The sequence below is a fragment of the Lactuca virosa genome, chromosome 6, assembly GCF_052849685.1.
Source record: "Lactuca virosa cultivar CGN04683 chromosome 6, Lactuca_virosa_CGN04683_v6, whole genome shotgun sequence".
Taxonomy (NCBI): Eukaryota; Viridiplantae; Streptophyta; class Magnoliopsida; order Asterales; family Asteraceae; genus Lactuca; species Lactuca virosa.
Window position 1 is genome coordinate 165761518 of NC_136431.1, and position 17067 is coordinate 165778584.

Sequence of the window (17067 nt, forward strand, 5' to 3'; positions counted from 1 at the left end):
TAAAAATCATAAAAATGCATAAAAAAAATACTTAGAGATCACAAAACTTTTTTTTGAATTTTTTTATAAAAAATCGCAGCTTTTTATTAAAATTCGCTGAAAAAAAAATTAAAAAATCAGTTTTTTTTTTTTATTAAAAAAAAAAATTCAGCGAATTTCTTTAAAAACCTTCGATTTTTTCATAAAAATGTCAAAAAAAAGTTTTGTGATCTCTAGGTATTTTTTTTATACATTTTTATGATTTTTAGGGTTTTTTTGTTTTCCAAATAACCATTCCATATATATATAGAGAGAGAAATATGATTGGGTGTGGTTAGTTGTGGTGGCAATTACAATCCACCACTACACCTCATCAGTCACCATATGATCACCACATCAATCAACCATGAACATAGCTTGTGATATGTATACATGATCGTCTAACATATCTAACTTCCGTTTATAATCAATTATTTAAGATACTTCCGTTTTCTATTATCTAGTGATTTTAATTAGTATGTGTATTTGATTGCTCCATTTGTTGCCTTATGGCATTAAAAAGCCATAAAACCAAAGACCGACCCAGATATCAACAATTTTCAACTGCTAAACCACACCATGTCACTATAACCCATTAAGATGTCATAGAAAAACATAGTTAAAGTCGGTTGGCTCTCTTGGTTATAAAATACAATCCGCTATATCCTGTAATTATTTATGTTTCTTCCTAGCATATGCATTCCAAAAAAAAAAAACCAAACCATAAAGCAAACAAAATGTCCATAAGCAGCGGTCTTCAAGAACCTCCCATTGCCACCTCTTTTTAAATCAAGGTCAATCGAGATCATTCCTGGCCTGAAATCAAAGTTTTCTTTCACAATCTCCAAAATCTCTTTGTCATGAATCTTCCCTGTCCAATATGTGTCCACAAAAACCGACAATGGCTCAGGGATACCAATAGCATACGAGACTTGAACAATGGCCCTTCTTGCGACCCCACAAGCCACAATGCTCTTGGCAGCTTACCTAATTTAAAATAGTAAAAATTAATTGAGAGGGTTATATGTTAAAAAATATGGGGCTTTCGCTTTAGGGTTACCATAATACCATAGTAATAAAAGCATACTCCAAGGTGTAAAGTGAAAGTTTTGAAAAGATAATATAATTTACTGATTAATATTATTTTCCAATTTGCAGTTCATGATTTTCTGTTGTTTCCAGATTATTAAGAGAGAGAAAGTGGGGGTTCTTTAACCTGACAATGTAAGCACCGCTGCGGTCCACCTTGGTTGGGTCCTTCCCGGAGAAAGCACCACCGCCATGAGCACCCCAACCACCGTAGGTGTCAACGATGATTTTCCGACCGGTGAGACCAGCGTCACCGTGAGGTCCACCGATTACAAAACGTCCAGACGGGTTCAAATGGTAGATTGTCTTCTCGTCGAGGTAATTCGTCGGAACCACCGGTTTGATCACATGCTCTTCCAGATCAGCGGCAATCTCATCGTTGGTGACTGTTTCATCATGCTGCGTCGATATCAGAATGGTGTGGACGCGTATCGGAACCATGGCTCCTTTGTCGTTGAAATACTCGACGGTGACCTGGGTTTTCCCGTCGGGGCGGAGCCAGGTGCAGGTCCCGTTTTTCCGAACTTCGGTTAATCGGGCTCCAAGTTTGGTCGCAAGAACATGGCTGTGCGGCATGAGCTCAGGGGTCTCGTCGGTGGCGTAACCAAACATATGACCTTGGTCACCGGCGCCGATTTCTTCCGGCTTCTTTGTTAAGTGACCATGGACACCCTGGGCGATATCGGGGCTTTGTTGCTCAATATTGACGAGTACTTTGCAGTTGTCGGCGTCTAAACCCACATCATCGGAAACAAATCCGATCTCGCGATAAGTATCACGGACGATTTTCTCGTAATCGATGTTAGCTTTGGTTGTAATTTCACCAAAAACCATTACCATGTTCGTTTTGGTGCAAGTTTCACAAGCAACCTTGCTGTCAGGGTCCTGTGCTAGGCAGGCGTCAAGGACGGCGTCGGAGATCTGGTCGCAGAGCTTGTCTGGGTGGCCTTCGTTAACGGATTCGGATATGAACAAAAACGTCTCCATTGTTGCAGACCTGTTAGTCAAGTTTATTTGCTAGTAAAATCTGCTAAAATCGTATTGAACTTGACTCAGAAGTGATATTAACACAGAAAACACTATTCGACATCATATAATTATCAAACATTGATTTTCATGTGAGCATATACAGCTATGGGTATAGGAAGTTGTATGAAAACACAAAAATCGGATCCTTTTTTTGGCGATATTTGTGATTTGTAAGCAGTAAAATTGAATTGGAGAAAGTGTATAGCCTGAAATACCTTGAGAAACGAAGAGGATGATGAGCTGCTGTGGATTTCCTCTCCTTTGAAAACACTAACGAGACGATTTCAAGAGATTAAAAAAACGGGGAGTAGAAATTATAACTTAAAACATTCATCGGCATAAAGGCATCACCATCTCCTAGATGTGATCTTAGTCGTTCATTTGATAGTCGGTTTCACTAGTTATTCTTTTTTGGTTAATTTATTGTGATTTTAGATGAACACCTTCAGTACTTTCTCGTTATCGACTTCTCCTGCTAAAACGACAGGGGTTCTTTTTTGGTTAATTTATTGTGATTTTCTTGTAACGTATTGGGATAATGAGTTAAAAGGTTACTTATTTCTCGATTTGTACAAATTTAGTCATTGATTTTTTTTGTCTACATTTGAACTGTTCAAAAAGCATCCTTATAACCTACTATCAGAGGTATAGTTGTTTTCCGGCGTCATTGACAACTCCGGCGATGCACTGTTCATCTTCTCCGGCGAAACATTATTTTTCCGGCGACAAGTAAAAACCCATTTTTTTTTCCTGAAATCACACACATGAAATTCTGGATTCGTGTTTATCTAATACATATACAGATTTGTAAAACAAGTCCATCCATGACAGATCTAGCAAAACACAAAATCAAATTCTCGTTTGTTTATGTTCATTTATTTAATAAATGAACGAACATGAACACAAATTCTCGTTTGTTTAATTAAACGAACGAACATGAACAATAGTCTCGTTCATTTATTTATGTTCATGAACGTTTGTTCATGTTATTCGTTTACGTTCGTTTATGTTCGTTCATTTAAGTTTATTTATGTTCATATATGTTCAATTGTTTTGTATTACATTACTATATTATATGTTCGTTTATGTTCATATATGTTCATATATGTTCAATTGTGTTTGTTTATCTTTGTTCGTTTATGTTGGTTAGTTTTGCATGTTCATGAACATAAACAAACGAACATGAACAAGGTAATTTGTTAAACGAACGAACATGAACAAGAATGCTTGTTCGTTTATCTGTTTGTGTTCGATCTATTGTTCGACTAACTTAAAAGAACGAACATGGACAAGGCCTTGTTCGTGTTCGTTCGGTTCGTTTACAACCCTAGTAGTAGCGCATCGCACACATATGATTTCCGCACTTTGAGATCCATGGGATTGTACTCTGACATTGTTACTATTTTATGTTATGGTTTTGAGACACATGACTAAGGTTTTATGAAATGATATGAATCGTTGATGTTTTTCAGTAAACTGTTTTATAAGTTACTTAATTAAAAAGAAAATTTTTTGGGCCTCAAAAATTGGGATGTTACAATTTACAGTATAATATTCTATTAGAATATTTCACGTATATTTTGAAAAAAACGGTAATTTCTTTTTAACTTTTTTTTGGATAATATTAAAGACGAAAATAATATTTTAAAAAAATTCAAAAATTTTCATTTATTTTCCATTTTTAAAATATTTTTTTTATCTCCAAAATGAATGGCTAGGATTGCGTCCTCATGTCTCACAAAATATGATGGTTTCACATGAACCTAACAATATATACATATATATATATATATATATATATATATATATATATATATATATATATATATATATATAGAGAGAGAGAGAGAGAGAGAGAGAGAGAAAGAAGATCAATGGAGAACTAAATTGACGGAGAGAACCAACAAAATTTTTATCAACAATGAATTTAGTTACCAAATTTCACAAATGCATGTTAATACTTATATCTAAGAATACTACAAAAAAAAATTGAAAACAAAATTATATGCTTGTATGTGTGCATATTTTTTTTGAAAATATACATATGCATAAACAATATAAATATGCATTAAAATGCATTTTTTTGGAAAATTCTTTTTTAAATCTTATTTTCGAAATATAAGGAATATTTTAATATACTGTATTTGATTTTTTTTAATTTTTTAAATTTTTTTAAATTTTTTCTAATTTTTTAATTTTTAGTATTTTTTTAAATATATTTTTAAATCTATGAAAATATTCCTTAAATTTCGAAATTAATATTTGAAAGAAGAATTTTTGACAAAAATGCATTTTTAATGCATATTCATATTTTTTGTGTATATGCATATTTTTAAAAAAATATATGCGTATGCAAATGCACATTTAAAAAAAAACCTTTTTAATGCATCTATATGTATATTCGTATGCATGTCATATGCATATTTTTAAGCCTAAGACATGTGTATTTCCCTCAATATAGTAACCATACAAGTCAATAAAGTTGTCATGCTTGAGTGTTGAAACCATTGACACCTTGAATCGAAAGACAAACATTATTCATAAAGAAGAATGCAAGAAATAACAATATACTTTCATCTAACACTGATTATGTAGATTTTTCAATGTACAATGTTGTTATAGTAAGAAATGAAAATAGAAAAGTATATTCCAAGCAGATAAGTTGACTTTACCTGAGTCAAAAACTCTGAATTTGATTCAGCCTCTGTAGAAACCATCAAGTTTTTTCACAGCAACACTTTTTCTATTTTTTAAGTTTGCAAAATAAACCCTTCTATATGAATTTTCACCAATCAATGCCTTAGATCCAAAATTCTCAGTTTTTTCTTTCAATTCATCGAGTGAAAGTGAAGGCATTGATTTTTGAGTTTCATGTTTGATAGGAGGTGGTAATTGTTAGATTACATATCCATGCTACAAAAATGAAATAGATTCAATAGCAATTTTCAATCACATTTATGACACTTCCGGTCATAAGAAATCAAGTCAAAACAAATTTGTATCCAACAATTCATCTTTTCCTCATATATTACATCAATGGTATATGAACCAACATCCACCTTCAACTGGATTCTACAATGAATTTAGTTACTAAATTTCACTTGTGCGTGTTAATACATATATCTAATAGTGTTACAAAAAAATTGATAAAAAATATTAATTTTTTTGAGAATGTATATTTTCACAAAAAAATATGAATATTCATTAAAAATGCATTTTTTGATTTTTTTTAAATCTTAATTTGGAAATATAAAGTATATTTTCACTTATTTGAAAACAAAAAAAATTTTATTTTTGTTTTTTAAAATCAGCAAAGATATTCCTTATATTTCAAAATTAATATTTTAAAAAAATTCAAGAAAATGCATTTTTAATGCATATTCATATTTTTTTTGTGTATATGCATATTTAACAAAAAACATTCGTATGCACATGCATATTTTAAAAAAAATATTTTTTATGCTTCTATATGTATGCATAAGAGTAAACATATACAAATACATATGAATAAATATATGTATATATATATATATATATATATATATATATATATATCTGCATATATATATGCATATGCATATGCATATGCATATGTATGCACATATACATATACATATATATATATATATATATATGCATACGTATATGTATAAAAATAAGTATATGCATTTGGCAATTAAATACATATGATTGTGATTATGTATATGCATATGCATAACAACAAGTATATGATATATGCATATGCATAATAATAAGTATATGTATATGCATATGCATAATATTAAGTATATACATAAGAATAAATTTATGCATATGCATATGAATAACTATATGCATATGCATATGAATAACTATATGCATAAGTCATTTAAATACATAAGAACGTTATTTTGATGTTACAGTAAGTTTTATAATTAATATGGAATGAACCTTCAAACATGAATGATAGTTTAGGGTGATCATGATTTAATTATAATTGTAAAAGAAATTTAACGTTATTTTTGATGTTACAGATAACAATAATATGAATAACTAAAATAAATATAATTGTAAAAGAAGTGTGAAATTGACCTAGTATCATGAGAGTCTTCAAACATGCATAACTTCATTTGGGAGCATATTTTCTCAGGTTTTGCCTACAAGATATTGAAACTAAACAAGGTTTTTTTTTTGTAGTTTTGTGTATAAAAAATGAAAATAAAAAAAGATACTTCAGATAAGAGCATATCAATTATAGACTTTTCATATTACTCGACCAAAGTCTTGCATTCGTGGCTCGTTAATTCATGTGCACCAATAGCTTGATTGATTTCAGTAACAACAACCTAAAACAGAGGTTCTGGCCAACAAAATATGCATGTATGAATGTGTATAAATATCTATTTTACCCCCGGAAATAGTAAACTATATATACCGTTGGACCAACCAATAAAGAGGTTCCAGAACCGACAATTGCTGCACAACCATTGGTGCAAAATCCTAAAAGAAAAACAAAAAGTATGATAATCAGAAACTATAAAAACACAATTTAAATATCGGAAAGGATAAAAAATGCTACAAATTATCAGTTGTTTCGTTACTAATAACGACATCATTCATTTCAAACTATAACAAGAAAAATAACCAAATGAGTAATAAATTTTTATAAAAAAAATTTAAAATGAATATAAACAATAGTAACCTGCCAGTAGCCTTTTTGAGTGACAGGGACATAAGTGTGTACAACTCTGAAATGATTAGTGTCAACACCACCAAATACAAATTCACCTCCTTCATTATCTTTAGTATTTCGATTAAGCCAAAATGAAAACACAGGTTCATAAACAAGACCTTGGTCGACCATGTTGTACCTAATATAGTCAATCATCAAACATTAAAAAAAATTATATTTTTGGTCCCGTAGTTTGTTTAAAATTACAGTTTTGTCCTAAATAGTTTCCTCTTACAATTGAACAGGCTCACAGAGGCACCAACATTGCAGAATAGAACTATCTGAAACTAAAACTGAAACTTTTGAAAAGACTTAGGGGAAAAAATGTAATTTACTCCAAGAAAAAGTTTGGAAAATGAGTGAAGTACCAAACATGAAGAGCAACCCCAACTTAGATTTCTTGAAACCCAAAGCCAAGAATACCATCAAACTTTGCTGCAACAAAAATAATTCCAGACTCTTTGGTTGCTTTTATGAAATCCTGAAAATGGGTAATTTAGTAATTGTCAAAATGAAGAAATTTTAATAAAAAGATGCATAATTTCTTAAACTTTAGTCTTTACCTGTTCCTTGATAGTAAAGTCACCAAGTCTTATAGAATCTTGGCTAAAGAAACCAGAGATAGTACCAGTTCCATATTTAATTGCAACAGATTTCCATGGATGAAAATTGGAAGATCTTAAGCATCACTAATAGTAATATTACAAAACATACTTTAGGGTGATCATGATTTAATTAGTTTGGATACAGGGGCAAAACATGAATGATAGTTTCACTTAGGCATTTCATCAAACATCTCGAATGCAACTGCTCAATTTCTTCCTTAGGGTTACATACAAAGAGGTCTTCTTCTTGATGGGGGCATAAAGAACCACTCAAATAAGGTTTAAATCAGTCGTACATGAATGAACGTAGCTATAAAAACATACTCATGTGGAAAGTATACTACATCCAGAGTTGATTTATAAAAAATAAAGCTTACCGAGCAACCACATGAAATAAAAAGGAACTAGAACCGCTCCTTAACATTTGTTTAAAATGTATGTCACGATACCAAGCTTATACCTCTCCAAGTTGTAGCAATAAACCGGTAGTGTGGTAAATGAATACTCCCTGAGAACCTAACATATTTTTGTTGATATCAAGGATATGCTATTTTTCATATGTGCAAACCAAAAAAATGATTAAAATGTGAACTCATGGTTTTTTAAAATAAAAATCTAATTAAAAAATCTAACTTTTTAAAACTTTCAATATAGATAAGTTGATTTTTCTTTTAAAAAAAAATATATTATATATATTTATTTTCGCAGCAAAACCGTGGAAACACAGTCAAAGGGTCAAAAAATCGTAATCCAAATATCTTGAAATCGCACTCAAACGGTCAGAAATCGTAGTTAAAAGAGGTTATCAGAAAAATATATATATATATATATATATATATATATATATATATATATATATATATATATATATATATATATATATACGAGGAAAAAAATCCTAAGTGGACTTTAAGAAATCACAAATGGACTTGTCCAACAGCCCAATAAGGATTAATTGCGATTTCAAAGGTTGTTGGGTCTTTTTTTAAAGTTGTTGGGGTCTTTTTTTTAAACTTTTTAGACTAAATTTATAGTTTTAGTCTTAAGAAAATAGATACCCCGTGGTTTCTAATTCTATAGACTATTTTAACAAGAATTACTGCTAAATAGTCACATTGTTTAGACCCATTTTTGGGAATATTTGTATGAAGCCTAAATACCTCCGACTTCCAGGAAGATAACGCCAACGCAATCCTCTCGTTCTCAAACAAAACTTTATGTGAAGCATCATAATTCATTGGTATGGGGTGTGAGTGTGTCTGATCGTGATATGTCAGTTTCCCCTTGTGGACTACGCTGCTCCTCAAATTCCACACAGCCATGGCCGCCAAGAAGCTATACGATTCCTTCTCCAAGTCTCTGATCGACGAGGTGCACCGATGGGGTGCTATGAAACAGAACGGCGTCAGCCTCCGTTACATGATGGAGTTCGGCTCCAAATTCAGTGAACGTAATCTCCTCCTTGGTGCTCAATTTCTTCACAAGGAGCTCCCCATAAGGATTGCTAGGCGCGCCATTGAGCTCGAGTCTCTTCCATATGGTTTATCCGAAAAGCCTGCTATCCTCAAAGTATGTTATAACCCCATTTCTTTTCCTTTCCAATAATTCTCCTTGATACGATTTTAGGTTTTCTTTCTGGATAATTTCACTTTTCTCACTTTGATTTCCGATAACTGGCCCTATTTTTGTTATCTGGTTTATAGGAGTGTTATATTGTTGTCAATTGAGGGAGATTTTCTTCAAAGATTCGGTTTCTTGGTGACAGAATTAGGCCATAGTTACTTGATAGATTACGTGATCTGCAAATTGGGTGTTGTTCAAATTCTTCAAATTCCATTGTGTGTGTATATTGATGGTGATAAAGCTACTTTTAACTTCAAATTTCATCTGAATTACTCCAATTTCATCATATTTGATGATCACATTAAACTTCTTAATGATATCGCAAATTAGGGATCTGATTCTTGTAAGAATTGAGAAATAACTGCTACCTTATCCATTTGCTTTATAGAACTTCACCATTCTTTTCCTTCAACTACGTTTTACACTCTTGATTCCTGTAAGAATTCAAAATTAAAAAATTGATTCCATTTGTGACATGCAAGGTGCGAGATTGGTACCTGGATTCCTTTCGTGACCTTAGATCCTTTCCTGATATCAAAGACATGAATGACGAACAAGACTTCACAAAAATGATTAATTTAATCAAGGTGCGACACAATAACGTTGTCCCTACCATGGCTCTTGGTGTACAACAGTTGAAGAAAGATCTCAACCCAAAACTTGATTACAAAGACCTCGATGACATTCACCAGTTTCTAGATCGCTTTTACATGTCAAGAATTGGCATTCGTATGCTAATTGGTTAGTATCATAAACTCCATGTGGAATGCGTTATTACTCATTACAATTATTATCATGTTAAAGTAGTTTTTCTTGTTTAAAATTCGGTCAAATCTCAGGTCAACATGTGGCACTGCATGAACCAAATCCCCCACCAGATCGAATTGGTTACATACATGCAAAAATGTCTCCAGTAGAAGTAGCAAGGCATGCTAGTGAAGATGCAAGATCTGTTTGTTTACGTGAATATGGCACTGCACCTGATGTTAAGGTCTATGGTGATCCTGATTTCACATTCCCGTAAGTTGTCATGTATTTCTCTGAACAATTCGTAACATTTTTTATTTTTGATCTCAAATTTCATTTTTTGACATGTTAATGACAGTTATGTCCCTACACATTTGCATTTGATGGTGTTTGAGTTGGTTAAAAATTCATTGCGTGCTGTTGAAGAGCGATTTATGGATTTGGAAAAACTCGCACCTCCTATTCGGATAATAGTTGCTGATGGGTTGGAAGATGTTACAATTAAGGCATGTTCGGTTTCATGCTTAAGACCCTGTATGTATAACACAGGGCAAGACATGTTGTACTGTGTTTGGCATGCATTGAACTGATGTCAATGGGATAAAAATTGCAACCTTTTGTTTCACCCAAAGAGGTGGGACAGGGCCCCGCTCTCGATCTCTCGTTTGTGGAAAAAGACGTGAAAGCCCTCCTCATTCTCATCATCAAAAACATCCCTAAAAAGTTTGTTCAGTCCTATCCAGTCATGTGTGAGTGTAACAGACGCAGCCGTAGGCTGCGTCTGTTACACTACAGAGGCAGCCGTAGGCTGCCTCTGGATTGGACATAACTGAACAAGATTTCTAGGGCTATTTTTGATGATGAGGATGAGGAGGGCGTTCACGTCTTTTTCCACAAACGGGAGATCGAGAGCGAGTCCCTGTCCCACCTCTCTGGGTGAAACAAAATGTTGCAATTTTTGTCCCATTGACGTCAGTTCAATGCATGTCAAACACAGTACAAATCCGTCATGTCATGTGTGGCAAACAAGCGAAAAATGTATTTTATTTGGTTGAATTTCCGTTTTTTTTTTTTATTTTCAATAATTTAATTTGGAAAATGGATATGTATGACAGGTGTCTGACGAGGGAGGTGGAATTCCAAGAAGTGGTCTGCCTAAGATATTTACATACCTCTACAGTACTGCAAAAAATCCACTTGATGAGCGATCGGATCTTGGAACTGCAGATATAGCAACAATGGCTGGTTATGGTTATGGGCTTCCTATAAGTCGGTTATATGCTCGGTATTTTGGAGGGGATCTTCAAATCATCTCCATGGAAGGCTACGGTATGTCAAACTCCATATGCACTACTTTCACTAAATTATCATGTATATATGCATAATACAAGAAAGAGTAATCAATCAATCAATCATCCTTTACTTGAAAAGAAAAATAAAGTTCTTTCTATGTTGTGTTTTTGCAGGAACAGATGCGTATCTTCATTTGTCACGTTTGGGGGATTCACAAGAACCACTTCCATAATAATAATAATAGTAATAATAATCGAATTTCTTGAAAGATGTAAATGATTGAAATGCAGATGAAGATAGAAGAGTAGTAGTCATTGAAGATGATGTATCTCTTTCAAACATGTTGCTATTGACTATTCTAGTTATCGAATTTGATCTTCATGCAAATCTTTCTTGTTTCCTTTGTATGTAAGTAGACATCATATTCCATGAAGCCATGGATGGGTGATCTCTTCTTCTAGCAAGCAAATGTCATTTTTCTATTTATTGTATACAAGACCTCCAACTTTGACACCACGATAATGAAAAGGGCATTTATGTCTTTTACATAGATGAAAGATTGAGATCGAGAGTGAGTATCTATTCGACTTGTTCAATTTTTTTTGGATGGGATAAAAAGATTGCAATTTTTTGTCCAATTGACATCAGTCACAGATCAATACAGACTAATGATAGTTACAATTATAATCACAATCACAGATCAATACAGACTAATGGTAGTCACAATTATAATCACAATCACAGATCAATACAGATTAATGGTAGTCACAATTATAGTCCCTATAGTCACAATCACAGATAAATACAGACTAATGATGGTAGTACAAGTTGTTCTGTTCTATCCAGTTTTGAAAGATAGAATGTTATTGGATATATGGATGATTGAATTAGGGTTTTGTCCAGAAAAATCATATGATATTCATGCTTTTTGTAAATATATTTGTTGTTTTATTTATTTTTCTTAGTTTAAGTCCTTTGATTTCTTGGAAACAGGTGTTTTTTCTAAAAAATTGTTAATTTTTTTTTATACAGTTAAACAGTTTTCACAAATAAGTGTGTCAAATAAATTCGACTAGTTACATGACAATATCGTGAAAAGTTAATTTCAACTAGAACCACCAATAATATGTTTAAGAGATGATTCATTCAAGAAAATTTTCAAGAGACTTCGCTAAAAGTATAATTAATGGTACATTTTTTTTTCTTTACCGATATTGGTATATTTTTAGATGTACTGACTAGATCTTCTTAGTGGTAAAGCGTATTACAAATAATTCATATTTGTTTTAGGTGTTTGTAAAAAAACAAACTTTAATATAATGAAATGAATAAGGGTGTAGAATAAAAACTAAAAGAAGGATTTAGTTGGAAAGCTTTATATTTAACAAAGAGTAAATTATATTTTTGGTTCCCTAAGCATAGATGGCTGTTAAAACGTTTTTGGTATCTTTTTCGAATAAAATGATTGTGACCTTTTTTTTTTGTTGATAAAATTACAAAAATTGTTGGGTTTGCCTTTGAAAAATAGTAGATTTTGTTCATTGAAGTCCAGTTTAGTTGTATATTTGGGCTTTATCAAAACTAAAAATACTATTATATCTTTTATATATTTCTTTTTCATTTTTTATTTTAATATCTTATTATCATTAAATATAGAAAGAAAACCATGAGTAAACAAACCTAATTTTTGTCGAAACAAGAATATTTTTAGTGGGGTTTAAAAATTTTCTAATGTTACTAAGTTTTGCTAAGGGGGTGTTTGAGAGTATTTTTTGAATTCTAAAAACACAGATAAAAATGTTTATTGACTTATAGTGATGGTAAAATGAGTTTTTTTTTAAAGTGTTTGAATTAGTTTTTATGGTGAAAAAGACAATAAGTCAATAAGTTAAAAAGTGTTTCGCTTAAAAACTCATTTATGAAGTTATTTTGGTGAAAAAGCCAAAATCAGTTTAAAAAAGTCAACTTTTACATGTTTTTTAAAAAATGAGTTTTAAAGCTAATGGAAAAGTTATTTTCAAAAGTGTTTTTGAGTTTGCCAAACACTTTTTTTTTGACTTATTAGCTTTTCAAAAAGTCAATAAGTCAATAAACTATTTTGAAAAGCAATATGAAACACCCCTTAAATGGGAATTTCAAAAAACAAGATTGCTAAAGGTGGGTATCTAGACACAAAAACACAATCGGTGGGTGTTTGCTAGAAATGCAATAATCTTCATTGACCGTGCTTTTGAGCCCAAAGGGATCAAACTGAATCTTGACTACAACAACCATAAACATGGGGAAGAGATTTCTTGAACTTATTGGCATTCTCGAAGCCACTATCATCTTTTGGTGAATATCTGAGTCCAATGTGGCAAGTCATGCGTGTTTGGTCCAGATCACAAGTCTCGGAGTGTTGTCCAAGTACTAAAGTCCTTGAGTCATAAGGAAACGTATATTAGGAAAGTGTAGATGTTCCTATAATAGAATCCTAGTTATATTCTATTATGTTTTGTTTAGTATATAACGAGATAGGATCCCGTATTCAGAATATATATATATATATATATATATATATATATATATATATATATATATATATATATATATATATATATATATATAGCTAGGTTCATTTGTTTAAACTAATTATTGTGTTATTGTATGCATAATTGTGGGCCAATCAAAATTAAATAAAAAATTAAATAATTAAATAAATAAATAAGGGTAATTTAGTAATTTGTTTAATAACTTCCAAAAATAATTCCTATAATCATGATATTTACTTTTATTAAATCTCGTTCCCCTCTTTATATAAAAACCGATTTCTGAAAACCCTAAATTGAGCAACAGGAGCGACGGTGAGAGTTACTTATTTGGCCGTGCACAAGAACGGATATGAATCTGCACCGTTTTCATTCTCGAGTTGTCCGACAGATGTGAAGGGTTACTTCTTGGCCAAAATATCATCGTCAGAGCTTCTAAAAAATGATCTCTAGGAGGTAACTGAGTGCAAGTCTTTCCTTGAGAACTCACCATGGAGAGGCTGCAAAGTTCCTGAAGACACAAATGGAGGAATCACGGGTGCTCATCTTAATTGATTTCTTTAATTTTTTGTGATCACACGAAGATGCGACTTGTAAGATTTAATATTTGATGTTGCTTTTTTTTAATTGAATTTGTCATTTAAATATGAAACAATATATATTTGTGTTCAAAGTTTAAGTATCAAGATCATTTTTTCACACCACAAAATTGATTTTGTTATAATTTTGTAATAATATTATTTATTTTGTTATAATTTTGTGATAATATTATTTATAAAGGCATTGTCATAAAAAAGATGGAATACATAATTAATTGTTAAAAGCAAAGTGAGTGTTACAAGCCCTACAAACGTTTGCAGGTATGTACACCCAGATATAATCTTGAAGTTGAATATGCTTGCTTGCTGTAATTTGTTTTAACTCTGTGTACGTGTACCTATTATTTGAGATACATGCTTATGTATATTTAGATTCTGCCCACCAACTGTTCGCTGAAATGCTTGAATGAAACATTTCCTCTATTTCCATCCAAATAGAAAGACAAACAGTTCCTCTAATTCTGTTGCCATTTGTTCACGAATTGTATGAAATCACGAATCCAATTCTGTTGGAATGGAATCATGAATTCTAATTTTGTTGGAATGAAATCACGAATCCATTTCTCTTTAATGGTTTTTGCGTGACTTTATTTTGGTTTGCTTGAATTTTATGCTTGAATTTTATCTTATATTGTTGGTTAATAATGATCAAGTGTTGAATACCATTATTTTTTGTAGGTACGAAACGAGAGATATCAAAGCAAAACATGGTACATATGAAACTTACAACATTCTACTGGAATGAAATCTTGAATTCTGATTCTGTGAGAACAGAATCTTGAAGATGAACATTGTATGAGATGAAGATGAACAATGACCACCAATCTTTCAAAAAGAATGGAATATTCTACCAGAATAATATACAATATAATGAAAAAAAAATATATGTAATAGTATATTCTGGTAGAATGATTCATATATTGTGTTTTTTGTGTTATTAATAAGTGTAACATTCGCATAGAATAATATATAATTTTTTTTTCTAAGAATGTAATGAAATTTTTTTTAACTTGTATCCAAAATTTTGTTACTATTTTTCAAGAAGTTCATTAAATCAAAATATATATTATGTCAGAATGTGTAATTCTTGTATGGTTCAATCATATTTGTTATTTTTCAATATATTGATAAACATATCCCGTTAGAAATTTTGAATTAGGAGAATTATCATTCATACAATCAGATTTTTAAAATTAATAGAATCTATTTTCCTTAAAATATGTAATTTTCCTTTTTTAAATTTATGTTAATTGACTAAAATACCCTTAGAATGAAATTAGTTGGTATTTTTTAATTATATTTAATTTAATAATATGTATTATTCACTTTCCAAAATTAAGTAAAATGATTGGCCCACAATTATACATACAATAACACAATAATTACTTTGAATAGAATAACCTAGGCCTATATATATATATATATATATATATATATATATATATATATATATATATATATATATATATATATATTGAAGTTTTGTGTGATTTTCTTCAATAAAAGTTCCCAACGAGATTAAGCTGCATATTGTTTCTCTTTTCTGTTTTGCTTTTAATTGGTATTGGAGAAAAGGAATATAAGGAACATGTGTTGTGAAATTCTGCTGTGGTGAACACCATCTGCGAATTCTTCTGCTTGAGTTTGAAGCAGGTCTGTTCGTGTGGAGAGTTACGAGTGTAATAGCTTTTGTTGTTTTCGTGAGCCTGTTACGGACAAAGTAACATTAGGATAAGAGAATTTGATTTCAGAGAGGGAGTTTGTGTGCAGAACCTTTAGAACTCTGTCGTTCTTTTGTGGTATACCTGCAGTAGAGAGAGACCCCGTGTGGAGATATCAAGCAAAAAAAACCTGATCGGAACCGTGAATTTTTGTGTCCTGTTCGTGCACATTCTCGTTTTTCCCGTTCGTGAAATCCCTTCCAAAGTTTGGGTTTGCCTCTTGCAGTGTTGAGAAGATGTGTTTTGCCCTAAAAAAAATAAACATGTTTTTCTTTGACTTTGGGCCCTTGTTAAATCAGTGTTTGACTTTGGGTTTCTAGCCCAATTCAATAAAAAAATATCTCATCAGCTTTTCATTTATATATATATATATATATATATATATATATATATATATATATATATATATATATATATATATATATATATATATCTTTCCGATTCATGTGGAGCAATAAGAAATCAACCTGCAAAGGAAATCAACCGCGATGTCGGGAGGAGAATCGTCCCAACCACCGACTAAAGAACACACGTCGTTCACATTCCAATGTCCGACTTTGACATCGACAAATTACACAATTTGGAGGATGCGCATGGAGGTGCTACTCAGGATTCATGGCGTTTAGGATGTGATTGATTTCGGACTAGATGACATGAAGAAAAACAACATCATGAAAGGATTGTTGTTTCAATCGATTCCTGAGGATTTAATCCATCGAATCGGTAATTTGAAAACCAGAAGAGAGATGTGGGAAGCGATTAAAACTCGTAACCTAGGAGCCGATTGGTAAAGGATGTAACATCCTGGTTCCGAGGTATAACGTTTCTATATGTAATAACAAGTTGCCTGGGTGACTCGACGAGTTGGTGCCTCAACTCGTCGAGTAGAGTCGCAATTGGTGACGTGGATTAATGAGCTGACTCGACGAGTCTGTGAGTCGACTCGTCGAGTCAGTGCTGCTGAAGGAAACCCTAAACCTTTGGACCTGTGGCCTATTTAAAGGTACTTATAGCCTAATTTGCGGCTCATCTACTGTTCAACTCTCCTGTGTAAAACCCTAGGCGGCCATTGAAGCTAAGAGAGAGTGCTTGTGCTAATATCAA

The 17067-nt window shown here is 31.8% G+C and overlaps 2 protein-coding genes and 1 pseudogene across 5 annotated transcripts; 1 reads left to right on the plus strand and 2 right to left on the minus strand.

Moving 5' to 3' along the window:
• Positions 1-583: 583 nt before the first annotated feature.
• On the minus strand, positions 584-2606 carry LOC145119754 (S-adenosylmethionine synthase 2-like; annotated as a pseudogene). The gene is made up of 3 exons (XR_013713977.1): positions 2352-2606; positions 1235-2104; positions 584-1005 (listed from the first exon to the last, which is right to left on the minus strand). The product of XR_013713977.1 is annotated as an S-adenosylmethionine synthase 2-like (transcript).
• A 3493-nt stretch (positions 2607-6099) lies between these two features.
• Positions 6100-7922, minus strand: LOC145121155 (cyprosin-like). 3 transcript variants are annotated; one of them, XM_079056939.1, is made up of 5 exons: positions 7411-7922; positions 7216-7328; positions 7083-7134; positions 6818-6986; positions 6100-6615 (listed from the first exon to the last, which is right to left on the minus strand). In XM_079056939.1, exons 2-5 carry the CDS (start codon positions 7271-7273, stop codon positions 6541-6543), a joined length of 354 nt encoding a protein of 117 aa, XP_078913065.1. In that variant the 5' UTR covers positions 7274-7328; positions 7411-7922; the 3' UTR covers positions 6100-6540. The 3 variants fall into 3 exon arrangements, with proteins under 3 accessions (XP_078913065.1, XP_078913066.1, XP_078913064.1); XM_079056940.1 differs by having other exon boundaries at positions 7083-7128; positions 7216-7922; XM_079056938.1 differs by having other exon boundaries at positions 7216-7922.
• A 640-nt stretch (positions 7923-8562) lies between these two features.
• PDK (pyruvate dehydrogenase kinase) lies at positions 8563-11597 on the plus strand. The gene is made up of 6 exons (XM_079055868.1): positions 8563-9021; positions 9558-9816; positions 9915-10095; positions 10181-10328; positions 10938-11151; positions 11289-11597. Exons 1-6 carry the CDS (start codon positions 8773-8775, stop codon positions 11345-11347), a joined length of 1110 nt encoding a protein of 369 aa, XP_078911994.1. The 5' UTR covers positions 8563-8772; the 3' UTR covers positions 11348-11597.
• Positions 11598-17067: the final 5470 nt, after the last annotated feature.